Source organism: Macrobrachium rosenbergii, chromosome 11, assembly GCF_040412425.1.
Source record: "Macrobrachium rosenbergii isolate ZJJX-2024 chromosome 11, ASM4041242v1, whole genome shotgun sequence".
Classification (NCBI taxonomy): domain Eukaryota; kingdom Metazoa; phylum Arthropoda; class Malacostraca; order Decapoda; family Palaemonidae; genus Macrobrachium; species Macrobrachium rosenbergii.
Window position 1 is genome coordinate 34,199,125 of NC_089751.1, and position 27,692 is coordinate 34,226,816.

Genomic DNA, 27,692 nt, shown 5'->3' on the forward strand with positions numbered 1-27,692 from the left:
TTTACATCAAGTATTCTGTAACGAATGCTTACAGTAGGAACATTCATAACATGTTTTTCCTTTTCATAATGATTACTTGTAATGGAATTCTGAAACTAATTCATTTTATTTTTTTTTCCTCATGAGAATCTTGCCAAGTTAAACTGGATTGCATATCTACAATTTGGGTGTTACACTTCGGGTTACAATTATTACATGCCAGGCATGGCTATAGGTGCATTATGATTATTCTGAGAAACAGGTAAATGAGCCAGGAAAATTTTCATATTTTCATTTAACTTCCTCAATAAATTAGTCTTCCATTGCAAATGTGATCTTAAAACTTATTGCAACAGTATCAGGGCCCTGTAGGGGGTTACTGCTGTCAGTACACCTCATACAGTGCACTGTAGGAATTACTTGAGGTTCTTTGCAGCATGCTTTCAGCACCTAGCTGCAACCCCTTTCATTCCTTTTACTGTACCTCCTTTCATATTCTCTTTCTTCCATCTTACTTTCCACCCTCTCCTAACAACTGATACACAGTGCAACTGTAAGGTTTTCCTCCTGTTACACCTTTCAAAACTTTTACTGTCGACTTCCGTTTCAGTGCTGAATGACCTACGGTCCCAGTGCTTGGCCTTTGGCCTAAATTCTATATTCAAGTTAATTCAATGGTGTCTGGTAATAGAACTTTAGACTTCTAAGCAATACAACACTCAAGCATCATCATATTGGGATGATTTTTGGAGAGGAAGTTGTGATTTCTCATCTTTCTCAAGTCAACGTTTTCTCAATAATATTAATCAGCAAAGTAAATAAAAAAGTAAATATAAGTTCAAGAAACAGATAAAAAAGAATACATCAAATAAAGTAAATGTTAAATACAAGTGTGCCGTGGGTCTCAAACGATTAACTATCAAACAGAATTTACTTTAAAACTGAATCTGGAATGAACAATTATTTATCATGTGACACTAACATAATTTTGAAAGTTCCTCATAAATAGTCGAAGTTTGCATATAATGATTTGCAATTACAATATGAAATTCCGCATCCACCGATACATTATATTACAGGAGTTCGAAAAATGATTAACTCAACATTCCAACTAACCATGATGTAACACTTATCTGTCTTGCAGCAGGTGTTCGTCCACCTGCTAAAAACACCTGTTCAATGTGGAAGCCCAAAATTATGAATTCTTTGGATATATCACGTTCAGGACCCTCTTCACACAACCACGGTGATAGCCTTTACACAGCGCTAAGGTAAGACATCTCGTTAATTTAAAGGAACGAGTGAGCCAACTTTGCAAATTAATATCTTGAACCGGATACCGTTTGTTGGGTTCTTTATGATCGAGGTGGCGCTATGCAAGCTTAGGGTCTTGCTCATACAGCAGCCTGTAAGTATCAGTCAGTGATCTGAGGTGATAAAATGGTCATGAGACAAAAATAATTAAAACTGATGCTATGCAGGTGAAAAATAGCCATGTGAAATTTAAATTCAATAGGAAATTTAAATTCCATAGGCAGGATTGCAACCGCATTAAATCCTCAGGTGCCCGTCAGTAGGAAGAAAACAGTGATACCAGCGAGTCGTAGATGGCCGGTTACGAAAAACTGAAAAGTAAAGCTACGGTTTGGTGTTCAGCAGTATCTCTAACATGTCAGAAAGGGAACATCTCGGAAGGTTCAATGTACAAAAAACTGGCTATGGCAGATTTTGACATGCATTTTTCAGACAAAAGCTAAAAACTCACACAGCTGAGTTAAAAATAACACTCGAATTGTTTGCCAACGCCTCATCGAGTTTTCATGACAAGTCATCCCATTAAATGTTTGTTGACATTTCTTTCTCGGCAATGCAATGACATTATTCCCTTACATGGCAATACTGCAGACAAAACAAGTGCACACGGTCCCTGTCTTGAAATAACATTAATTTCGTTGTTACGTTTCACACACACAGACTATACGAAAATTAAGTCACACACTCTAATAAAAAGTAAGTTACAAATCGGTTTCTTTTCTGTAACATAATTAAGGATCAGTGGGTTAATGAGAGAGAGAGAGAGAGAGAGAGAGAGAGAGAGAGAGAGAGAGAGAGAGAGAGAGAGAGAGAGAGAGAGAGAGAGAGAGAGATTTCGTCATGAGAGCAAAACTATTTTTTTCAGCGGCTTGGTTACTTTGGTGTTCAACTCCATCGACTAATGTCTGTGTCCATGTAACAATAAGGAATGGTCAACAGACAATTTATGAGTTTTACATAAATTTCGTTATGTTCATTCACACCATTCTAGTTACTTTGATGACAGTTCTCACTGAAACGCTCGTTTTCTATGCTCGCTCCTTTTCTAGAGAGGCCCCGAGAAGGGGTAACTCCGGTAAAACACTATATTGATTTTGAGATCAGCTCCGCTGTGCACAGGCGCATCAACTCTACGGTCTGACTAGACGACTGAGACCGAACCACGCACATACACACACACTTGTATCGGTGCCAGCGTGTCGCCGAGTACCTGCTTTCTGGCACCGCTGCTCATGTTTACTAAGTATTTTAGTGTTTATAAGACTGTTCGATAAAAACCGAAGATGGAGAGACACAACAAGAGTTTATAGATGGAACAGGAGGTGGAGCAAAGTGAAAAGGTGAGAAAATAGTTAAATTATGACCAAATTCTGGACGTGATCTCTGTTGCTTCATTCATTCAATTCGATCAACGAGAAAACGTCAACCAACTTCCCTTAACCGAAAAGTCGAGATGGTGTCTGCTCTACTCTGTGTTCTGTGGATAACTCGTCATTTCTAAGAGTATAAGAACTTCATGTGAGTATTACCTGATTTTTAAATCATAAAAAATGCTTCACTATTCTAAAATAACGCCCATAACTAAAGTGTTTAAATAGCAGTACTAAACTCTAAACCTAAGCCATCCACCATGCAAGGGATTCGAATTCAGTGTTTACACATGCCACGCAAAATTTGTCATTTTCACAAAAGCAGTTATTATTTTTCTGTGTGGTTGCTGAATCAGAATAAGTTACACTGAGTTAGCCCAACATGCTAGAAAGCGAAATGTGAGCAAAGTTAACATTAGCATCATAATCATTAAAACAGTACCAGCCACACTGCATTAAGTAATGCTTTCACAGGATACTGAGATAACCGAAGTTCAGTTTATCTTTAAGCGATTGGTTCTATAAATCTGGAGATACCATTCATTTAAAAATACCGATCGATAATCACAGTGATATGCGCTTGGGAGTAAATGTCACCTGTTTCTACCAGGAATCCAGACATGTGGTTGGTCGTCTGTCTACGTCAGCAATCTCTATCGGAAGTTGTTCAAGTTTCCCATCGTTCAGTGATGATGAGTCATCATTCGATAGAACCAAAACTGAGCTAGCTTGGAAAATGCTCTTGTTCTGTAGAGTAACTAAGAATAATTTGAAGATTCACAGTAACAACTGGAACTGTATTGACGCCATAAGGGTAATGACAAGATTGATACGTGTTGTGAAGGTAGACAGTACTGAAAAGACTCATGAAAGTTTGATATAAAGAATGAATCTTCCATGTATAGTGAAATATTTGAGATTAACTACCGCTAAAATTATTTTTTCTATCACAACTGAGACATTCAGACAAAGAAAAATTGACCACCAATGTCATCAATTCATACAATCTTAATGCAATCCTTTTTTTGTAACTTTTTAAATGGGAAATATTTTCTCAAATTTATCATGAATAAATTTATCAAAAATAAACAGAAACACGAAAACGCTGGTGAATGATTAAGGAAGTGTTTGGGCAAAACTTGATATACATACACACACATTGTGATATATATATATATATATATATATATATATATATATATATATATATATATATATATATACACACACACATACATACATACATATTTATAAATCTTTATGCATATATACACTGTATATATATATATATATACAATATATATATATATATATTATATATATATATATATATATATATATATATATATATATATATATATATATATATATATATATATATATATATATATATATATATATATATATATATATATATATATATATAATTATATGTATACAGTGTGGCTTAGGTGAATACGATCAATGGCACAGTTCATCACCATCGCCCCCAACGCCGTGCAACGCAAGGGGCCTATGAAATTCGGCAACTTGTGTCTGTCATATGCTTTCGCTTCTGCAAATCTCCATTCACCTTCAGCCTTCCTCCCCATAGTTCACCTCAAACAAGTGTGGATCTCACAGCTCTTCTGATGCCCATAGGAGCCCGTCAGTCTATCAAAATTTAATTTTTTCCACTGGTGGTCCGATCATATTCTCAGTTTTACTTCTAACTCTACCACGCTATCTGACTCCTAATATTCCTTTTAAAGCTTTATTCTCAAATCTGTTACGAAACCGTTTATAGGTCCACTATTAAGCCATGGTTCATGTCCGTACAGCAATACAAATTGTACGAATGTGTAATGTTACTTTTGAATACAATTTCTATCTGATTTCCAAGTCCTATTCAGCCTGACTATTGTTTGATTTGCGTTTTCCAATCTCTCATTAAATTCCATCCAAAGAGAGCCTATTTTGGTTAATGGTAAAATTATGCAATCGGCAAAATAACAAGCCATAACAGACCTACTTGTCTCCAATTATTCAGATGTGAACATATTCGTATAATGGCTACAGTATATCAACTATTAAATTAAATCCTGTAATTATTTATTTTGTTTCCAACTAAAGAATAAATTTTATACCATTATCATTCTTTCTCTAAGGAAAATAAATAGTTTTACATTCACAAAATAAGTTTAAGAGATGACATATCGGAGCAGACATCCGGGAACATTTTGTAGCTCGTGAGGATTCGATACAATATGTATAGAGTGCCGAGTTTTGGTGAAGTAGCTCTTGGACACAACTCGTTACGGGGTTCGAGTCCAAAAGTCCCACATAGGTTCTGATTGCTTTATATTAATAGTGTGGGTTTTCTACTTTCAAAATGTTTCATCTACAGAAAAAGGTACCGTAGTTGGAACTCGACTTCATGTTTGAGGTTTAAGGTGGGAACTGTAATAGGAATGTAAACCATCTGATAATGTTTGGACATAAGAGATACGTCAGTATACTGTGTAATACTGATGCCTATATGGCAGAGCTATCTTAAAGGTCAACGCATGGATTTCCGGGATGGTCTGATACCTGGGGTAAACTTCTGACATTCTTTAGTTTGTCCCCCAAAACAATTAACAGTAAAGATGACTGCACTCTGTAATAGACTTGGTCCCAACAAGCAGACTATTTATGCTGAGGCAGGGCAAGGTGTGTATATCTAGGAGTCAAGTCCGTCAGGCATCAGAGGTATATTCAAATGGAAATTGGTCCTTGAATGGTTCTTGAATTCAAGCAAGATTTTCCATATATTCTTGAAAATATTTTTGAAACCTTTTCCTAGATTGTAACAGATGCTCCTCAAAGGCAGCTGTAACAATGGGAAGCGCTCTTTGCCACACTCTATATTCATACTTTTTCGCCATTGTTATATTTTTTTCTGAAAGCTAAAACATGCTCTTCCAATGTTTACCCGTTTCAAGGAAAAATTACACATTCAGATTTTTAAAGGTATCTGCCAAATATGCTTATTTGTCAAAAAAAAAAAAAAAAAAAAGTGCGCGTAAGGATACATGTTCAACATGTTCCTCTTCAAGCTATAGGTAGAGTTCTTGCCATTGTCTAAATGTACAGAACAGTACATTGCTACACAGCCATCATGAGCTTCGGTAGCACAGCAAAGATGTGCTTGGTTCCCTTTATTATTAATCTTTAAACCCTTATTTCTCTTACTCAAAAAAAGTACATGACTCACTAAGTCGAATATAACATGTAGGCAGATAGATGGTGGTTTACGCAGTGCTTGTCAGGTGTCGTTTCCTGTAACCATGGATCTGCATGTTAAATTTAAGGCTGTAATAAATGATAAAATTCCAGAATAATCCGCAGCGCACCTGCGAGCTAGCAGTGGATACCCCGTTGTGGACTTTCTGAACCTCCTTCAGAGATTCTGAATCGATATTAGCAAATGACAAGGGAAATACTCCCGGTCCAGAGGACATTCCACACGCCATGATTAAACCCAGAAAATATGAAACTTCTTTTGATGTATCATAAATAGAATATTTATAGGCTGCCTTTCAACTGGTCTACAGAATATTAAACTGAGAGAAGACCGCCAGTTGGTCACCAACTACTGACCTGTTGGCGTTAACCTCCTACCTTTGGAAAATCCCCTAAAAGACAACAAATAGTGGCTTCACGTAGTACCTGAAATGCACCAACGAATTTCTTCAGACCACAGTGGCTTCAGAATAATAAATTTTACCATATGCGTGATAATCTGCGTGGAATCACCAACATGTGAGGCCTTTGCATCTGGGGTCTTTCATATTTTAGCTCATGTTAAACAAATTCCTGCAGGTATTGCTTGGCAATGCGTACCTGCTCTTGGATTTACAGCCGTATTTTCCAAGGCTCTGGTCTGTCATATACACTTCCTCCGCTTTACCCATGATCTTTTCAGTCCAGTCTGCTTCTGCCAATGTATTTTAGAAAAATTCAGTCCTCCATATTTCTTCTTCTCTCCCTTTCCAGTCATCTCTGTCGGCACTCATTCCCTATTTAGTATCTCTTTGGATGCCAACTCTAATCTTGAGAGCAAGTCTGAATTTAACTACCGAAACCCCCATCAAGTTAGCTTACATATTTTAGCTTATTTCTCGGTTTGTTCTATTTCATTTCTATATACTCTGGGTCCGCCGTCATAACGGTCCTTGAAAAAAAAATTTAAATAATGTTTTGCCTTATTTACCATGGACTAAAAGGATTTAAAATCAAGAATGCCAATGAAATTCCGATAGGAACTGCAAAGTCTATGCCTGGATAACATCTTTACTAAAAAAAAAAAAAGCAAAATCTATAAGCAGGATGGAAGCCAATTATGATTAAAAGATTCACGGGTCTACATTCTGAGTCATAAATTGCCACCAACCTCGAAATATGTTACTCAGTGCTTCCTATAAATACTGAATAAACGTTTGTTCGGAAATCAATGTCGTTTGCTAGTGACTTATGATGCGAGTTCCAAGCTGTAGTTAACAGACTGATTTAATTTGTTCTTCACTTCTTCCTGTTTTCAATTATTCTGAATGCATGCTGGCTATACCCTTCTTAGGTTTTTCCATTTTCTGTTCAGATCTACGTAGAATGGGATTAAAAAGCTCGGCAAAGAAATGAAAGCTACCATATATGTTTTTTAGTTTTACCAAGAAAATACTGCATGATTTCTTATCACCACCACTTTCATTGTTACAGAAGATAAGAAAAGTAAGGCACAGGTTTTAATTTTTTTGTTTTTGTTTAGGAGACTTCAGCATGATCCCTCATCAACATTACTGTCATTGTTATCAAGGATAATAGGAAAGTTGTTGCATTGCTTTAATTTTTAGGAACTGTTGAATGACCCCTTGTCAACATCGTCATTTTTGGCAAAGATATGACTTTCTCTTCTGCTCATGTTTCAGTTTTAAGAAGAGGCACACCATGATTGATTATCATCCCCGTCATAGTTATTAAGGATAATACGAGTGCTGTTACATTCGTTTTAATTTCATAAAAAAAATAAGGCAAGATTCTTCAACATAATTCATTATCATTCTCATTAAGGATGATAAGGACAAAAATAAGTTGGATGTGTACACGTTAAAAGTTATTTGAACGATTCAAAAATTTAATTCCAGTAAACCATTTCCAGTAACCAAAGAGAATAAATATTTATTTCCACTTTCGGGAATGGTTTATCCTTCCTGTCGTAGAAACTGTATAAATTAGTGATGAAAGACTGTTTCCCAAATGCAAAAACTGCAGAAAAAAAAGGGATACAGCATAACAGCCTGAGAACAAATCTCCTTTATGTCATGGAGAGCATGGAATAAGTCTTCCCATACCCCACATCTCCCAAAAATATCCAGTGTTCCGTCAGTATTTTTGTTTGTTTCCATTTTTAGTTGTCTGCATGATCTGATGATAATTCACGGAGGCAGGGACTACATCTCGACAAGACAATGTAAAATATTACTAAACAGTTGCAGAGCTATCACTTTCCTCAAAACACGAATATCATTAGTTCAGTACTGTAAGGCCATAAACAACTGTGTGTGTGTGTGTGTGTGTGTGTGTGTGTGTGTGTGTGTGTGTGTGTGTGTGTGCATCAACATACAAGATTTCAAAGTACCATAAGCCTATAGAAAGTCAGTCAGTAAGTCTGTCTGACCGACTGTCTGTCTGCCAGTCTCTCTCTCCTCACAAAACGACCAGACTAAGTACTAAATACTAAGGAAGGCTCCCTCGTTGTCTTTCTTATGTAATATGGGGCCATTGCGCAAAATCCAGCACTGGCCCAAGTGCAAACGATCTTAGTACAAGCAGCCGCGCCAGTGACAGTGGAAAGCGTTTGGTAAAAGAGGAACAATCCTTTCGCAAATTTTCGCAGATCACGCGATAACGGCGTCTACATGCAGAGGATATCAAAGAAAGCAATTATTTTCGCAATAGAAATCACACTTGACCCAATGTAAAATGTAGCTGCCAAAGCTGATGATTTATTCCCTCTGCATTTAGTGCTTTACATGACTATGCGTTCGGTTGTAGCTGGAACGGGGTAAATTAACTTTCAGTGACTAACTGCCTCTGTTTTTAGGAATTCTTTGTAAATATTGAAAGTAATTCTGAAAAATTCTAGGAAATGGACAAAGGTATCCTTTGAAACAATTCCGAATCAGTCGATATGTGAAACTTACAAGAATACGCTTAAAAAAGGTTTTAGTTACAGCAATTTTCATGGTGATATGAGAGAAAATGCTTGTTCTGGCGACCGTAAAACATTCTCTTTTGAAAAGTGCTAGTTAAAAACTTGGTCATAGTTCTGTTAGAAATAGTTAATAATAATTCAGCCAGAGTGGAAGTAATGCAACAGAATGATACTGTGTAAAAAGTGATTTTCCTGCATAAAACCACTAAACTGAACATTACCTTTCTTTATTTTTTAAGTTTTCATCTCCAACTCTTGACGATCGTACATTTGAGAGAGTCAGTCTGTCAGATGAGATATATTCTGGGCAGAGCACAACCTAAATCGTCACCCAAACCTACCCAATCCCTCACCTAACTGGGGCCAATGATACCTGCATTATTCTGGTTATGTCCTCTTTGTGTTTGTGAACAGGTCCTTACTTTAGGCATCCCTTCCACAACCCTTGCATTACCGATCTTTAATTCATCACCTGAGTCGTTTAATATGCCACGAATTCATCCGTCACTCACGTGAATAAAAGGGGGAGGACTCGTTATCTCTGATTCACCTAATCTCGCTTATCGTGTCGAGATGTGCCAACGAGCTATCTCCTTATCATAATTTATACTTAAATTTTGAATTAAGTGGATTGCGGAACGACGAGACGCTTCAAAAAAAAAAAAAAAAAAACTTTTAGTGATTATGCCTACGAATTAGTTTCAGTAAAAGCTAATCAGAATTTTAAGGCAATGATGACAAATTCACTTTAATGAATTGCTTCTGAACTATCGTGAAGAATAAAAGTTAATGGTCCGCCCACTTAACAGACACTAGACGTGGCACACTAGATAAGAGCACTCTTCAATGAAAAAATGTAAAAAAGCTTGTCACTCGGTTAGATATACTGTTCATTTTACTGAGATTCTCAACCTAAGTGATCCCTGAAAGCATTTACTGAGCGCCAGCATGATAGACGGGTTATAGAGACTGTACCACTCATTAGACTGAGAAATTGACTGGTGAAAGCTGAACCGTACCTGCTACTCTTTCTTACTCTAGGTAGTAAGTAGATTGTTTGTATTAATTTATACGATTTTAAGACTTTCCAAATAAGACGTCATGAAATGTCACGTACAATAATCTTTTTACTAAGTATATAGTGCATACTTAACTGAATCTCCAGTATCGAAGTGAAGTGAACTTCTGAAAATGAGTTTTCGAAACACGAATTCCCAAATTGATGATTGAACTTGGTGTTACGTATTTTCCGAAGTGTATTCGGTATGAAAATACCAAAACAGGGTACTAACTTATATATTTCGGATTACCCCACAAACATATCGTTTTATTATTATTATTATTATTATTATTATTATTATTATTATTATTATTATTATTAGAGAAGCGAAATATTCAAAAGGGGTCTTGCAACTGTCCACTACAGTTAATACAAATATTTAGTGGATTCTAAAAAAGTGGCTACACATTCGTATTTATTCCGCTCTCGCTTTTTTAGTATGGGCCGGAAAGCAAACCAATGCACAGGAGACAACTAGTTGCAAGCTGTCAGAGGTTGTCCCTTATCTGGAATTCCCACTAAGGTGTTTTCGTAAGTACAAACCTTGGTGGAATGATGGCCAATGCGAACGTTTGCATTAGTAAGCATAACGGAAACGTACCTGAATTAAAAAGGCGTTGCTATTCATAAGACCCAGAAAGGAAGAAATAAGTGCTCGTGTGGTTAACTAAGGTCTGTAACGAATGTATTATTGTAAGGATGCCTCCCAAAATAATGTCACAGGAATAATCTTATATGGTTATACACTACATGAATGTCACGCGTTTCCGAAGCGCAAATAATCGAGAGAATTAGCCTGGCATGTTATACGAGAAAATCTCGTTAGCAAAGTATTAGCAAAGAGCAAAGAGAGGTCTGCGTAACACAAAGATTCTCAGAAAGGCTTCATGTGCGATCACGGTCCTGGTACGATGGATAAAAAACATTGCGGATAGCGGTAAGAATGTTGTGTGAAAGGCTTTTGCCCCTTCTGTACCGATAAGAGTGATCGGGGAAGAACTTAATGTGCTGTACGTTAGATGATAACAAGATGGGTGTTGTGCTGACTCTGAACCATAGAGAGGGAAAAATCATATTATAGTTTAAGAACGGTGATATCAAGCAATGGCCGCTGAAAGATTTAAAGAAAAAAGCAAAAAATAAGTTTAAAATCAGTGTCAACCGGAGGAAATGATCAGTGTGGGAACCATTCTATTTTAAGAATAGAATGCTGAAAATTATGGAACAAAACAATAAAGATAAGCAGACAAAGGAATAAGAGAATGGACTGTTGAGGGAGAAAGAGCGAAACCAGTTTCAATAATGGGATAGCCATTGTTAATGAAAACTTTGGGTCTCTGGTGATTTTCTGTGGTTGGTGTTTGTCCCGGTCGGGCAATGGGAGAGGGACTCCTGAAGTCTGGACGCATTGATCATGTGTTTCTGAATCCAGACCTAGAAAATGCTTGACTGGTGGTACGTTCGTTCGTTACAGATTAAGCTGGCCTTATGCAAGGGCGCGCTGTTGCTCCTGGAGCAGCCCGTACAGCTGACGGCAAGATAATATGTCTGAGCGAGAAAATTTGTGGAATGCAAACAAACGATCAACTGAAGTTCTGAGTACGCCAAAGAGCTTTGAATTTCTGAGAAGTTTTAAACATCAGGTTATTATATTACTAAGTAATTACCTGATAAATGAGATGAGTGAATTACGTAATTTTCCCCTTGAGTCACGGCTCCTAATTAGTGATGCAATGCGGGTGGCTTCAGTATGCTCCCAGGTACAACTCAATTTTGTGAGTACTATTATAGCAGTATAGAAGAAAGAATGGCATGGACAGTTGGGGGTAAAGTGCCGAAAAATAGAAAGCAAGATTATTTGGAAACCTATGTGGGCAGTGAAGGTAGCCAGGGGCGTAACTTTCACACCATCACTAATAAATGAAATGCATATCGAAACATTCTGGCTTCCCAGGCACCTCACCAGCAAGGGGGGACCCGCACGTTATTAAGATACAATTATATGAAATCTCTTGTTCACACTCACCTGAGCTTTACTGTGGATACCACGGCTGACATAAAAATATTCACATGTAAAGAAAACAAAACATTGGCTAATTCAGGGTTTTTACTACTGAGTTTTCCTAAACGACCTGTACCCAGAAAAATAAAGCTTTTAGTAGACAATGACGCACAATTTAATACAAATACCGACTCACTAATATATAATTCGCAGCCATACTCGGTCATTTAACGGAAAAGGATTTTCCCTTCTCTTCTCTGGTATGCAGGAATATTTGTTAAGCAACTGACACTTCATGCAACAGTTCTCTCCGTTGTCCTCTTCACAGTTTTCGAGGCGTCATCATACTTCACACGCCAGTAGTACAAGCACATACAAACACAAACATGAGATTCTGCAGTCTGAGTTTTCAGAGAGAGAGAGAGAGAGAGAGAGAGAGAGAGAGAGAGAGAGAGAGAGAGAGAGAGAGAGAGAGAGAGAGAGAGTTTTGTCAAGGAATGAAGACGCTACAGATGACATCCAACAAAGTCGAGTCCTATTTTTTTGACGCATTGCAGCGAGACCGATCGTTATATCTGCCTGAATGGGCAACTGCCATAATCCGCAAATGGGTTGAAATGAGGACGGACGGAGGTCAATTCCAGCCGCACTTAATGATTCAGTAAACGAATGAAGTTTCCCCCCTGGTTTATTGACAGTAAAATTACTAATTAACAAGCTGCGGACTGCCAGATAATAGTAGTCTGAAAAAATATATCTTCACTGAAACTGGGGCGGGAAAGTCTTTTTATTATGAGAAATTAACTACGACCATTACTGCGTGAGCAGTATTTTGACGAAAAGTTGATTTTTTGATAAGTTAACGCTGACTGTCAGAAGTAGGGGTTTATTGATGACTCCTTTGTCTGGTCGCATTTCTAAATGTCACTGTTCTAGGTCTTTTCTTCATCTCGGTAAATAAATTATTTTAACATCTCAGTACTGTATCTCATTTGTTTCCATTTAACAATATACAGACTAGTTCCATGCACCCATATAATTAAAATAAGTGCAAAACTTTAAGTAATATAATTAACACCGATGAATGAGTTTTAGAGGCAACCAAAACTCAGAGTAACTAGTGATCCATTTTATCGACAATTTAAAGTACAGGCTTACAGGGCCCCATATGAAAATATATAATTTAACAGACTTTCGTGAGACCATTTTTTTTTTTGAAAAGAAAATATCCGATTGCACCAAAATCCTAGTTTTAATCTTAAGCTGGTAAAACGATGCTTGACTTTCACCAACTCTGCACTATGATAAAAAATTACCTAGTGTACTTTCCAATCTTCACAAGCTTGGCCCACTTCTGCTTGCTCGCACATACAATGAGCGAGACGTATAACAAAAGCAAAAGGATTTGAAAGAGGCAAGGGAGTGATATTAAACATTTATAATGTAGACTGGCAAGTGCTGTTTCGTGGACTCAATTTCCTTAATCATAGCTGTTACGTGCGAAGACTTGCATTAACTGAAACTGAACTATAACACCCGCAAGTAGTTGAGATGAAACCACTTCTAAATTATTTAATTTAATGAATCACAGTTACCACCTATATTATCAATTACTATGAGGTCCATCACTGAAGCAAATACACTCTCGTTTTCTTCTTTACAGGGCTGAAGGATGGGCAGGGTCGTGCTGGTTACAGGAGGAGCTGGGTATGTGGGGTCTCACACGGTTGTGGAGCTCCTGAAGGCGGACCATACCGTCATTGTGGTGGATAACTGTGTGAATGCAGCGAAGGCCACCGCAGGAGATGGCCTCCCCCCAGCACTGGAGAGAGTTCAGAAGATCACGGGCAAGACCCTGACTTTTCATGAGCTATCGCTCCTGAATCGTCAAGCTCTAGTCAATGTGTTCTCAAAGGTATAGATGAACATTTTCTCCAACAAGGAATTCTACATTAAATGATATATTTTCACCAATCGAATCTGTATTGCCTTTCTGTAACGAACAGCCTCAGTTGGAATATAGGTGTCCAAGAAGACGCCCTTTTATATAAAATTTTAGTAAGTTTGTGTATAAAATCTGATTTAGTGAAACAAATTTGTGTCTAGTTTGCAGATTCTACCCTTTATGAGTCCTTTCATGAAAACTTTACCTAAGGTAACAAGAGATAGGATTTTGGGAAAGCTAAAGATGTTACTTTTAAGGAGAAAAGAGCTTTTGGAGGCTGGACTGCTCATCCTTGTAGGCCTAAGAAATCAAAACCATACACACCATTACCATCGGTTCTGGTTACCATATTTAATAATATCCTCCACCGAGGAGACTGTGCTTTCAGTTCAGTTTGCTTGCTTGTTTATTAGCATGGTTACGGAAGACGTATGGAGTTTTATAAAAAAAATTCTTATCTTGGGTATGTTTCGTGACTGGCAACAAATCATTTGATTGTGGGAAAGATAAGTATAAATTTGTTAAATGATTTTGGGAAAGATAAGTATAAATTTGTTAAGAGAAGGGGCCTTTTAGGGGGAGCTGATTACTCGGCCTTGGTAGTTTACAATCTCCACGCATTTCTAGTTCAATATAAAATATGCCAGACACCTTCCATTTGGGGTCAAAATATCTACCAGTAATCTACCTAGTCTCGGTTGTGCTAATATTCATTTCATATTGGTAACTGCAATCTTCCTGTTGCCAAAATGACATGCTGGTGTTATTACGGAGTAGGAAACATAGTCGTGAAATGAAGAGCCACGTAATGGGGTGTTTTCAATACAGAAGCTGCAATGATATTCTTAATTCTATTTAGTAAATTTAAGAGTGAAGGAATTATTTTTCCTGTTGGAAGATGATCTACCTGATGCTTAACAAAAAGCGACTCCATTGTAATAATGTATATTTTAATGTTAAAAATGCTTGCCACCAACAGATTTTTCTAGTAAAAGAATTGTTTGTAGTATTTAAAGAAAAAAAAAAAGGGTACCCTTAGTCATCTTACTCTTTCCTGTTTCAGTACAAAGTAGATGTCGTGATACATCTAGCAGCACTGAAAGCTGTTGGTGAATCGGTGGAGAAACCGCTGGCATACTACGCTAACAATATTACGGGTACACTTAACTTACTAGAGGTGAGTTTCAACATTATCCTTCAAAGTGGAATTTTGAAGGGCCTTTTATTGATCTTTATTTGTTCTATATATCATTGCTTTTGTCAGGTGTTGACAATTCTCAGTAGTTTACAGTTCTCTTTAAAGTATTAGCTGTATTTGAACAGATGATTCTTCATTGCTTCTTGAATCTCCCTGAAGTGTTCATATAACTGTTCTTAATTTCTGGGTAAGCTTATTCAATAAACTGGGTGCTGTATGCTCTAGAAGTCTAGATCGTTCTTCCAATATCTTAGTTACATTTTGGTTCCTCCAGTCTATGTTCGTCAGTGCTCCTTCGTCAGTTACACATAATGTAGTAAGTTGCTTCTTATTGCAATGTGGGTTAAAACACTTTACATAATGAATTTTTACGGTTAAACTTGAGGTCAGTGGAGTGCTATGAGAGTGGGCGTGACACTGTCATAATATGGATTAATGTGCTCTTCTGCTCTAATGTAGATTGACGCACTTATGTAGACTGACCCACTTATGTAGACTGACCCACTTATGTAGATTGACCCACTTATACAGATTAACCCACTTCTCTACTCTGAGACATTTACTTTTATCACAAACACCGACATAGCCCAAGTGAAATATATCCTTTAAACTGTGAAAACTTTTAGATCGATTGCTTCCCAGGTTATTTTTTTCTTTCAACACAAAATAACGAAAATGTAAAAACCTCCATACATTGTATATGAATCTGAAAAGAGCTAGTAATCTTGACATGATTTTCATGTCTGATTAATTCACTTCATTCCGTAGACTGTAGTCACAACAACGGTTATCAATGCAGGAACATTATTAATTCCATATAACAAATAAAAAAAAATTTCGTGATGAAATACCTCATACACCGTTCATTTATTCCATACATAATTGGTAAGTGTATGCAAGTCTTACACCAATTTCTGTTCTTATTAGGTTTTAAATTCATAATAAATTATACCTTCTGGGAGAAGCCCAGGCTATCTCCACAAACTCAAATACACCACTCGCTCCAACGCTACATCCGTTCTGTTCACAAAATCCTCTACGAGAACTCTGGAGGGGGCGTCTATCCTCTTCACCCCGGCACTTGGGGAAGAAATGTTCCTTCAACGCCAGAGACCTGGACACAATCAGAAAGCGACCCAGGGTCTAGGGAACCAAGTAGTTATCAGAAATTGGCCGAGGTTGCCCAGCAATAAAAAATTCATGCGTCATACAGGTGTGGCCCATTCTCAGACAGCGTAAAGCTGACTTCTGTCTTCTTGGCATCTTACTGGAACATCATGGGCAAGTCGAGCTGAAAATTTCCAGTATCTTCTGGTTATTACTGACCAGAATCACTCAGAAAAGATGCATTTTTTTATAGGAAAGAAATCTCAATAAAGCAGTGCAATAATATTTGCGTGGCATGCAAAATGGGTTTCTTTGCTATTTTATCTCCTTATTCATATTCAGACACCCGCACGTATGCTACTTCTAAAAAATATAACCATTTGTCCCATACGATTTCATAAATAAACCCGCTTAAAACCTAAAACATCACTACCTTAAGTACACTAAAAATAGTCCCTGTAAATAATATTACTTTGATCTTCACACATTAAAATTTCCTTCAGCTCCACTAACACATCACAAAGTTCTGCAGTAAAAATGGAGGAATAGCTGAGTAAGGCTCTGCCAATTTTTAACATTTGGAAAAACTTATATATTCTATATCTACATTAGATTTAAAGCAAATAGTGTATACAGGAACACCACCTGCATATTGTGGTGCATGTTCTTTAACATGAAATACACTGATTCATCTGTTATGTCTTTTAAGTGTACACAGGAACATCATCTGCATATTATGGCGCATGTTCTTTAACATGAAATACACTGATTCATCTGTTATGTCTTTTTCTTCAAGTTAAAATGCCGACAATAAGAATCGCCTGGTCGAAGGATTACCAAATACTCTGCAATTTTGTAGCATTTCACAAGATTAAAGCGACAGATATTGTCAGCTTAATAGTAATTCACTCTAAGGGAAAAGAGATGTGGCATTAGTGGATGATCTTTATAGTAAAGATAATACCTGTCACTCCTGATTGCCATGCTGGTTAAGGAATTTGGCAGTCTTTGGAACCTAGTCCATCTTTGACCTAGAAAATATGGAAATGGGGGTTCGGGGTTCCTGCTTGAATCCAGTTTTCAGTTTATGGAGAAACACAGATGTGAAAACTTCACAACCATAAGTCTACTTCTGTAATATTATTGCTTTACACATAGGCTAATTAGATGTGTCAGCACCCCATGAGGTATGAGATAATACCTTTAATAAGTCCAAAGCCCTAAGACATTTAGCTCCTCATTCAGATAAATTCAAATACAAGATCTTTTAGGTCTACTGTCAAACATTACCGAAGGAATCTAGCTTCTACTACAAAAGGGACTCTTTGTTCATTCATAAACAGGTCTATGTAAGGACAGGCAACCCTTTTGTGATAGAAATGTAATACCACGATTTGTGTGTGGAAAAGTTAAAACCAGGTTTTCAGTCCATGTAACAACTATGTTTATATTCAGAAGCAAGTTTAATAAATCAATGCAGCCTGTGCTGACAAGTGTTTTTTTTTGTTATTATTATTATCTAGGTGATGAGTGAGGTCGGAGTCAAGAGACTAATCTTCTCGTCGTCTGCTACTGTGTACGGTGTACCACAGTATTTACCTGCTGATGAAAAGCACCCAACTGGAGTTGGGGTTACGAACCCTTATGGCCAGACTAAATATGTGTGTGAGCAGATCATGAAGGACTTGGCCATAGCGGATAAGGTGAGATTTATAAGCATTGCAATTTTCCGGGGTGTCAGGACAAATATACTGGCCTCATAGTAAGGTTCCATAATAATAATAATAATAATAATAATAATAATAATAATAATAATAATTTTAATAACATATATACTGAATGCTAGTGTAACTGTCCAATTTTATATATACATACATACATTACAGGAAAAGACATTCATATACATACACGCACATACACACATACATACACACACACACACACATATATATATATATATATATATATATATATATATATATATATATATATATATATATATATATATATATATATATGTATATATATAAGTATGTATGTATATATAAATGGTGCTATGCATTTTGTGATCATTAAACATGGGGTTAATTACAGATAAGCTGCGTTACTCACAAAAATAAATATACGGCTGTAGAGTGTGCAGCAGGAATGTACAACTGGATGATATACTGCAGGTGAAATTCATCTGTGATCAATGAAAGTCTTTGAATATTTGAGGGTGTGTGTATATATATATATATATATATATATATATATATATATATATATATATATATGTATATTATACATATATATACATTATACATATTTTATATATATATATATATATATATATATATATATATATATATATATATATATATATATATATATATATATATATATATATATATATATATATATATATATATATATATATATATATATATATATATATATATATATATATATATATATATATATATATATATATATATATATATATATATATAGCTACTTTGTTAGTGCACTAAATTATTTCGTAAAAGGATTTATATCCTCTGACAAATTTAAAGCATTATTCGCAGAACAGTTACACTTGATCATTCTGACTAAATTTGTAAATCGTGACACTCTTCATTACGGATATTGTGGCATAAGCCAAGGTTAATTTTGATTGCATGGTCCAGCAAAATGTGAGGAAAGGAGGCAAGATGTTTGGAACACATGTCGCGCACAACTGAAAGACTCGAAGTTAAGATTCGGCGATAAACAGCGAAGCAAAAGTGTCTGATTTAATATTTGATAGCGAGTGTAACAAGATGAGAGGGTAGAGGAAGAATCACATTACATTAAACAGTATAAAATCTTCCGTTTTAAAACGTTAATCATTAGTGTGAAGAACAAGAACTAGCTCGCCAATAGCTACACAGTGGTATCTTCATTATGTGCTTCAAGAAAGATATTTTCAAGATTAAGAGATGTTGGGCGCTCAGCCAGCTCAATCATGTAAGATATCCAAAACTATAGGTACCTTGAATTAAGCCTCATGAGTTTTAACAACTAACCGAAAATACTTGAGATTCCTTTCATGTGGTGGACATTGTATAACTAGAGATGACATATGCTACAGACAGAAACATGTCGACTTAAACTTGAGCAATTTTATTTTACATTTCCACAGCTCTTTCAGTTTTTTCTGTATCCAAGTTTACTGACGAGCATGGGGATATAAAATGTAATGTGTGTGATAAAATTCGGGCATATGCCTACTGGAATATACTATGCTGTAGCAAATTCAGATGGGGCAACCTTGATAAGAAAGCTACTAATAAGGATGTAAACAGGCCACAAATCACTTAATCTTTTTCATTCCGCATAAGGAATGCTGTCTTAGATAATCTAGTTATCCGCATCGTATTTGAATACCAGTAACTAACAAGAACTTCTCTAATCCTAAACCCAGATTTCAAGTGCAAAACTGATTTGGGATGTCATGAAATCACTACTTCTACCGTATCTAGAATCTTAGTTTTTGAAAATTTGGAGCTTCATTCAGTAGACATCAATTATTCACCATGGAACAGTTGAAATTTATATTTTTAGCTCCGCATGAACAACTACGATAACAACAGCCAATGCAGATAAGCATACCGTGATGATTGCTCACTTATCTTACCTTATCAACAGCTCATAAATTGAAGGTGACTCTGGAAAGCAAAAAAGTCGATTAATTTTTATCACAATCGATCTGTTCACGTGTCAATGGTTTAATAACAAATACACTGTATCTCACAATCGATCTGTTCGCGTGTCGATGGTTTAATAACAAATACACTGTATCTCCCATTTCCAAAGAATACCGCTTCTCTAGCAGATACAGTCAAATCAGGCGTAGATTTTTATGTTTTTGCTTGGGCTCAGCTTGATTGAAAACTGCCAGGACCCAGATTTTTGAGAGTTTTGGTAACACCTTGAACTATGGGTGCTGTTGTCTCTAGATTCATTTTTCAAAAACTATGCGGTGCAACCCAGATCTTCATAGTGGTATAGAGCTGAAAAATGACAAATGAAAGGCTTTGAGATTTATTAGGTCTATCTAAAAACGCTGAGCTTTTGCGCACATTAGTTTTCTAAAACCTTTGCTTTGAACTGAATTTTTTTCTGATTTAAGAAGTTGTCTCTACGCTTAATGTCCTAAGAATCTAAAACGCTCTTAATTTTCTGCGCACACTGGAATTTTCCGGCACACTTTATTTTTAAAAGAAAACATATATACAACTTGTTTGATTCCCGACAGCAACTTCCTGGGTTAGATATTTAGGCTCTAGGACCTGGGAGAGGCATGTCTCACAATTAATGTTCAAATCCCAATTAAGGCTCACTGGGAAGATGTTGCAAAGATGTGCCATGGTATTGCCTGGGACACTGAAAACCCAAACATGTAGACTCCTGGAATAGTTATTCTACTCTCAAAATTTCAAATGCACGGGGAAAATTCTCATGTCAAAAGCAATTTGGACATATTTATTAATGTACACTCGGCCTGATGATGAAAATGTAGGAAATTTTAAAGCATTCTGGATTTTTCATAGAAATGCACACTCAAAGACTTCTACGTAGCATCATTTCCCAGTATCAGCTGGAAACGGTCATCGAAAGCTTGTTAACAAGGTAGTTAACGAGCGGAAGGTATGTGATTGTTGAGCTCACTTTTCCTTCAGCACCTGGGACAAAGCAGGGTTAGTTGGAGATGGGATTACGATCAGAGACTTTGGTTCCTACGAGAATACGAAACTCATCTTTCATACACGAAAATTACTAAGGTACCAATTTCCTAGTTATGATGAGCAGGGTAACGATGACTCCTTTAACCATCTACGCAGTCTGGCAGAAGATACCAGGGCTGAGAGGGCCCAGTCCCTGAGAAGAACTCTAAAGATGAACTTTGACTCTAGGAAAAAACTAAGGAACCCAGTGTCCCCCAATAGAAAAGGGAGGTAAACGTCGGTAATTAGCAATTATTATTGCAACCAGACTCTAGACTATAACTTTTACGCTTCTCCCAACTTGTCAAATGGAAGGCGGAGGAGTTGCACTGATCGGCCGAAACCTTTAGGTAGGATGCTTTGTTGTGTAACTCTCCTACACAGGGCACATTCCAGCACATATGTAGCCGTAGCTGTTGTGTTTAAGACAAAGGAATGAGAATGGAGAAGTGTCACTATTCATCTGTTCATCTTAGGCTTATGGCAATCTATGAACCTTAGGAGAGGTGCTTTTCTGTCCATGAGGAGCTTGCTTCACAACACACGCTGAACAGTCACCACAGGTCCTCTTGAGTTGTACGAGGACTTGCTGGGGAAAAATCCAATGGTAGACATCTGAAATGATCTGTTGGTGCAAAACACCAGCGTTCATTATATCATCTCATGAAGTCAGAAAAATATGGTGTTCTTGGACAATACTTTCTTGCGTCTGATGGTGCTAAAGCTACAGGAAAGTCTTTTGAATGTAAGCACTCTATCTAAAGCGTCCCTTCTAAAGTATGATGATGATGATATTACAAGGTAAGGTCCAGATGACAGGCAACCAAAATGTACCCAGAGATTTTTGAGGATTAAAGCCTATTAAACAAAACCTCCACCGCAAACTTTATATTAAATCCTGTCCTAGTAAAAACACTTTAGCATTTCCAATGTAATATTCTTTAAAAATCTTTTATTTTAACTTTTTTTTCAGGATTGGCGTATTGTGTTGCTACGGTATTTTAATCCAGTTGGATCTCATGAGTCTGGTCTCATAGGCGAGGACCCTAATGGCATTCCAAATAATTTAGTTCCTTACATTTCCCAAGTTGCAATAGGAAGGCGGCCTCATGTCAACGTTTTCGGCAATGATTATAACACAGCTGATGGGACAGGTAAGGTATATGATGTCAAGGTTCATATTAACTGTTCACTTTTAGTCAATAAATCAACTTCCAAATACTAATCATCAACTGCTTTAAAAAATTAAGCAGTTTAGTTGTATTTGTTGTTATGAGCCTTCAGTTCGCTATACCTATGGAATATAGTTGAGAAAGAAAAACATAACTATAACCTTGATATTTCCAGGAGTCCGCGATTATATACACGTTGTTGACTTGGCTATTGGACACGAAGTAGCTATAGCCAAAATCTTCCAGCCCGACTTCACGGGTGCCAAAGCGTATAACCTGGGAACGGGGATGGGCATTTCTGTTCTCGAGATGATCAACGCCTTTTCTAAGTAAGTCTGACAAGGCACCTCTGCCTCTTTCGTATTCTCTGTCATTCGCATAAAGTGAAATTTAATTGTTACATGGAATGGAATATAAAATTTAAGCCAAAGGCCAAGCGCTGGGGCCTATTAGGCTGCTCACCGCTGAAAGGGAAAATTCAGGGTAAAAAAGGTTTTAAAGATGTAACAGGAGGAAAACCTCGTAGTTGCACTAAGGAACAATTGTTAGGAGAAGGAAGAAAGTAAGGTGGAAGAAAGAGAACATGAAAGGAGGTACAGTAAAAGGAATGAGAGGGGTTACAGCTAGGGGCCGACGAACGCTGCAAAGAACCTTGAGTAATGTCTACATCTGCGAGCTATTCCTCGCTGTTCTAACGTTAGTGGAAGTCCTCTATTGAGTTACATCCAGGTTTTCCAGTTATTTTTTATTCAAACTCATGGAGGCATGCCCGCTTTTCACAATTTCTCCTTATTTAATATCGCATCCTTAAATATTTATTTTTGGTATCCGCCTAAAACTCAGGAACACTCTGATTCTCCTCGTATTTTCACCCAATCCCTCTGACTGCCCGCCACCCCCTTTTTTTTTTGTTTATAGTTTTCATGTACCGCTAAAATGCAGCTAAACAGATTTTCGAAAAGGGACCCAGCCCACTCGGAAAGTTGACCCAGGAAATATCAAGACACAATAACTTTAAATGTGTATATGTATATGTATATATACATATCTATTATATACATATGACATATATATATATATATATATATATATATATATATATATATATATATATATATATATATATATATATATATATATATATATATATATATATATATATATATATCTGTTAGAACATATATGGAATGACAAATAAATATGGACAAAAGAGGTACTTCAAAAATAAATATGAATGTTAGTGATGATGATGATGAGACAAGTCCGTAGAAACGAAATTCTTTCTGTCAATGACAGGTACCCTTAAGTGTTTCGCCTAAAGCTCACGAGGCCTTATTATTTCACCGAAATTTTAAAAACATTTTACCATTTTAGTCAAATCGTTTGGTTTCTACATTATTACTCTTAATATTCTTACTCTATTTCACCTAGTTTCAATTTTTCCCCTTCCCCCGTCCTCTTTACTTCTTTACATTTCCCGTAAAGCACTCCGTTATCTTTTGCCTTTGTACATTCTAATTGCACGCCAACTAAACTTGGTTATATACCCGAGTAGCATGTAAGCAAACGCACATTCACAAACACTTGCTACATCCTACATTCGGTTATCTTATATTTCACGAACTCTTGTGTAAGCAAGCATAAAGTCAACGATATGTAAATCATTCAAATAGTAACCTAATTTAAGGGGAATGTATATGAGACTTACAGTATGTTCAAGTGATCATTATCTAACTGTCATAACTTACTTACAAAACTTAATATATTTATATTTCTAAAAATGTTTACAATCATCTAACATCAATTTCAACAATATCATCTGCTTATATTTAGAGCAGTAAGTAATTTTATTTTTCATTCATGATTGTCTGAAATTGCCATTATGAACCCTAGAGGAATTCAGTGGCATCAGAGAAATCTCGAAACGTCATACACCAAAAATGAGTAGGATTTCCAAGGTAAGCTTTTGCTGAGGTGTCATAATGCTGGCATGTCTCTTTTGCAGTTGGGTTAATATTCAAACTTCTAACTACTTAACAAAGTGGAATGAAAGTAAATAAAATGCAACCATCTTGAGTAAACTACTTATGTGTGAGCGCAACACTGAAAAGGCAGTTTCTTACTCACATTTGAACTTCCTCTCATTTTAATCTCTAATCCTAGTGTGGTGGTTATTCTCGCATATGATATGAACCTCATGGAACAATTTACCTTTGTTCCATTCCCGTTTATTTCATCAATCGCTGAAATTATCCTGCCGTCCACAATTTGTGTGGAAGAACTAAAAATTTTTTGGTAAATGCTAAGAAATGTTTTTCTTTACCTATTTGTTATCTATCCCTCAGGGCCTGCGAAAAAGAAATCCCCTACAAGATTGTCGGGAGGAGAGAAGGAGATGTGGCAACCGTTGTTGCGTCCTGTGCCTTAGCAGAAAAAGAACTTAACTGGAAAGCAACGAGGGGGCTGGATCAGATGTGTAAGTATTCACAGAGAGAGAGAGAGAGAGAGAGAGAGAGAGAGAGAGAGAGAGAGAGAGAGAGAGAGAGAGAGAGAGAGATCATTGTTTCAGTTGTAAAACCTTTATCTATATCATATACAATTTTCATGGTATTTCGATCATATATCAATTACTGAAAATCAAAAGCGTTCCAGAACTACTCAATTCATGGAACCGATTTCATTACAGGTGAAGACACATGGCGCTGGCAGCGTATGAACCCCAATGGATTCTCCTAAGAAAAGAGATTCATTTCAGCTCAACATATCGTCAAACTTTATAAGAGTTGCAACTCAGTCACACCTTAGTACTTCTTTGGCCTTTAGACTTTTTTCGGATTTACAGAGAGCAACACTTGACCAAGTATTACTATGTTTCAGAGTGCAAGGTGAAGAGACTTATTCCAAGGGAGCCACACTAAAAAGATGTGGGAAACATTCAACCCTTTTAAATACAATTAGTCCAATACACACTTTCAAAAATGCAAGTTTCACATTTCTTCTCGTTTAACCTGGTATTCTGCACTGCAAGCATTTGCTATAACTTTTATAGAGAAGACATGCAGGTGTAACTGCCCGTTAAATACATAATGAAATTCTCTCCATACACTGCAAATGAAAACTATTTTGATACATTATCTCAAAGTAGCAGAAAGAAACTGTAGTGCCAAATGAGACAAATAATTAACATATAATTCGTTTACTTTTGAAGATGACTCCTGATTAAGAATGAGCCTTGAAAGGAAGCTATTATTTATTAAATATTGGTAGCAAAGATTTCATAATAATTTTTTTGTTAGATAATAAATGGATTGCTTATATCACGCAGCTTTCATGTGAGACTTGAGGCAAACTTTTGTTACAAGCAAGCAACATATACATAATCTCCATGATCAGGTTCCAACAAAATTTTTTCAATTATCTGAATGTATTGCATTTTACGGTCTAAAGTTGATTTTGCAGTCGAGTTAGGGATCTAAACATTTAAAACTTATATACCGTTGAGATATTTTATAGAAAAGGATTAAATTTCATTTTGTATGGCCATCTGCACAAACATATTGAAGGAATTATCCAAGTTATTTAGACCTTGGAATCATCTAAACACCTCTCTTGTTTACGCTAGAGGTCCGGTATATGTGCGATACTCCACTTCTGGTAGTCTCTTAACGTACTGAACGTAATGTCGGTAACAAGTAAATGGTTATTTGCTAACAACTTTTATCTAACTGATTTTTATCATTCTAAGACGCTGAAAGACTGGTGATCCGTTGTGAGGACTGTATACTTTCTCTAAAGGCTGGCTTATTTCCACGTTTTTTGCCAGTTGACAAAAGGGAATTACATGTGGCCAATCTTCAGATCTTAATTTAAATCACAACAAATTAATCTAGGACACATGAAGTGAACTGCGTTTGACTACAGGATAAATGTCACACAGGGAAAATTAATGTGTTCACCGAACTAGCCGATGATGTCTTCATGCCAATGGTCGTATTTCCTTCCTGAAGCAATGCTGGACCTGAGGTTTTACACTGATAACTGAGATAATACAAGTCTTTTAAGCCGAAGGTGCCATATTAAAAAGTATGATGTTATAAAAAATGGATATCCAAAGACTTCTGTGTTTAAGGTACTTTGTTATTGAGTTTCAAGTAGCTACTTCATGCGATATTTATGCAAATGCCAAAAGATGGCTGAACTGGCTTAGCGGGACTGGATTTTGACGTCTTTTGTTGAATCTATTTATTCAGAGGAATATATAAATACCAAATATAACTTGAAAATAACTAATTTTCCTTAGTTTACGGGGCTGGGTAAGACTTGCTGTTATATGGAGAAAAAGAAATTGTAAAAAAATTATGTCCTTTCTAGATAATCTTTTTATGAAAAAATCATCAAAATCGAATCAATCAAACATGGAACGTGGCACAAGCTAAAGAGAGCAAATAACTTGATGGAAGGTGCCATGATGGAAGCTTTTCATAGTTATTTAATGAAATTACTATACATACTTCTTAACGAAAACTGAATTATCAAGCTGATTACGTATTTAAGAAACTAATGTGATCTAGACTGCTATATCAATGAGAAAGCATTTTGAGAGCTTCCCAATGCACAACAAAGATGTTCTACAATGTTATCAAAAAGGTAAAATTAAGAAATATTTTACTAATTAAATATAAAAAAAGATTCCAATAGCTGTTTGGCCATACATGTTGAGAAGTGTCTTATCAATAAACTTGTTTTTGTTTAGTTTGTTTTACTTACAGACGAGAATCCTACTTTCTTTGACAAAAAATAAATAAATAAAAGTCCCTCTAATGATCAAATTCCCAGATGGTCTGTGGCTCGATTTTGATTTTGATTATATGGTAGAAAAAGTGAAATCCTAATAAAAAATCTATTAATTTATCTTTATAAAACGTAAGCGGTTTAAACTGTTAACTCTATTCTTGGCAGAAAACAGAATAGTGTCTAAACTTGCTGTCAGCAGCTCCAAATTCAGATAAAAAAAATTAAGGAAAACCCTCCCCCTGCCAGGTAAACCCCTCTGGCCAAAGCATCTTGTATTAATAATTGTAATTAATTCATCCCTTGTGTTGGCCAGGCTACAAGAAGCGTGTGGTCAACAGGTGGCACTTCTTACTAAGTAAACTGATGAGTTTTCGTTAAAGAAATCGCATTTGTTTTACCAAAACTACCAGTTTCAGAGTGCCAGAGTAGAATGGCGTTCCTGTTGCGAGAAAATTTAAATCGCGGAGCTGAAGTTGACGACCTTCTGAATGAATGAGGTCAGCAGCTAAGATCTTTATAATGATAAGGGTGGAGAATCCGACTGGGCCCTTGTAGCTGGGCCATAGAATATCTCTGGTAAAAAAGTGAAACAAGTCATAAACCCATCTTCAGCCCTGCTATGTCTTGAGGTATACAGAATATGAGTCACAGGAAGAGGGCAACACAAAAATTCCCCTCGCCCTCCACCAAAAATTGTGTTTTGTCACAATCAGAGGGTCAAGAATTGCATATTTTCAGCATCACTAACTTAAGAGTTATGTGACAGGAATT

The 27,692-nt window shown here is 36.3% G+C and overlaps 2 protein-coding genes across 8 annotated transcripts in view; one reads left to right on the forward strand and one right to left on the reverse strand.

Annotated features, from left to right (window-relative positions):
• Positions 1-27,692, reverse strand: part of RtGEF (Rho-type guanine nucleotide exchange factor) — a 318,924-nt gene that overhangs the window by 151,692 nt on the left and 139,540 nt on the right. For all 3 annotated transcript variants that reach the window (XR_010854520.1, XR_010854516.1, XM_067111541.1), the window contains exon 2: positions 19,866-19,896. The gene's annotated coding sequence lies outside the window, so the exon portion shown is untranslated. The remainder of the gene's footprint in view (positions 1-19,865; positions 19,897-27,692) is intronic.
• Positions 1,117-26,879, forward strand: Gale (UDP-galactose 4'-epimerase). 5 transcript variants are annotated; one of them, XM_067111569.1, is made up of 8 exons: positions 1,117-1,250; positions 13,621-13,872; positions 14,966-15,079; positions 17,731-17,910; positions 21,929-22,109; positions 22,303-22,456; positions 24,473-24,603; positions 24,814-26,879. In XM_067111569.1, exons 2-8 carry the CDS (start codon positions 13,630-13,632, stop codon positions 24,861-24,863), a joined length of 1,053 nt encoding a protein of 350 aa, XP_066967670.1. In that variant the 5' UTR covers positions 1,117-1,250; positions 13,621-13,629; the 3' UTR covers positions 24,864-26,879. The 5 variants fall into 5 exon arrangements, with proteins under 5 accessions (XP_066967670.1, XP_066967667.1, XP_066967669.1 ...); XM_067111566.1 differs by lacking the exon at positions 1,117-1,250 and adding an exon at positions 2,384-2,811; XM_067111568.1 differs by lacking the exon at positions 1,117-1,250 and adding an exon at positions 2,384-2,633.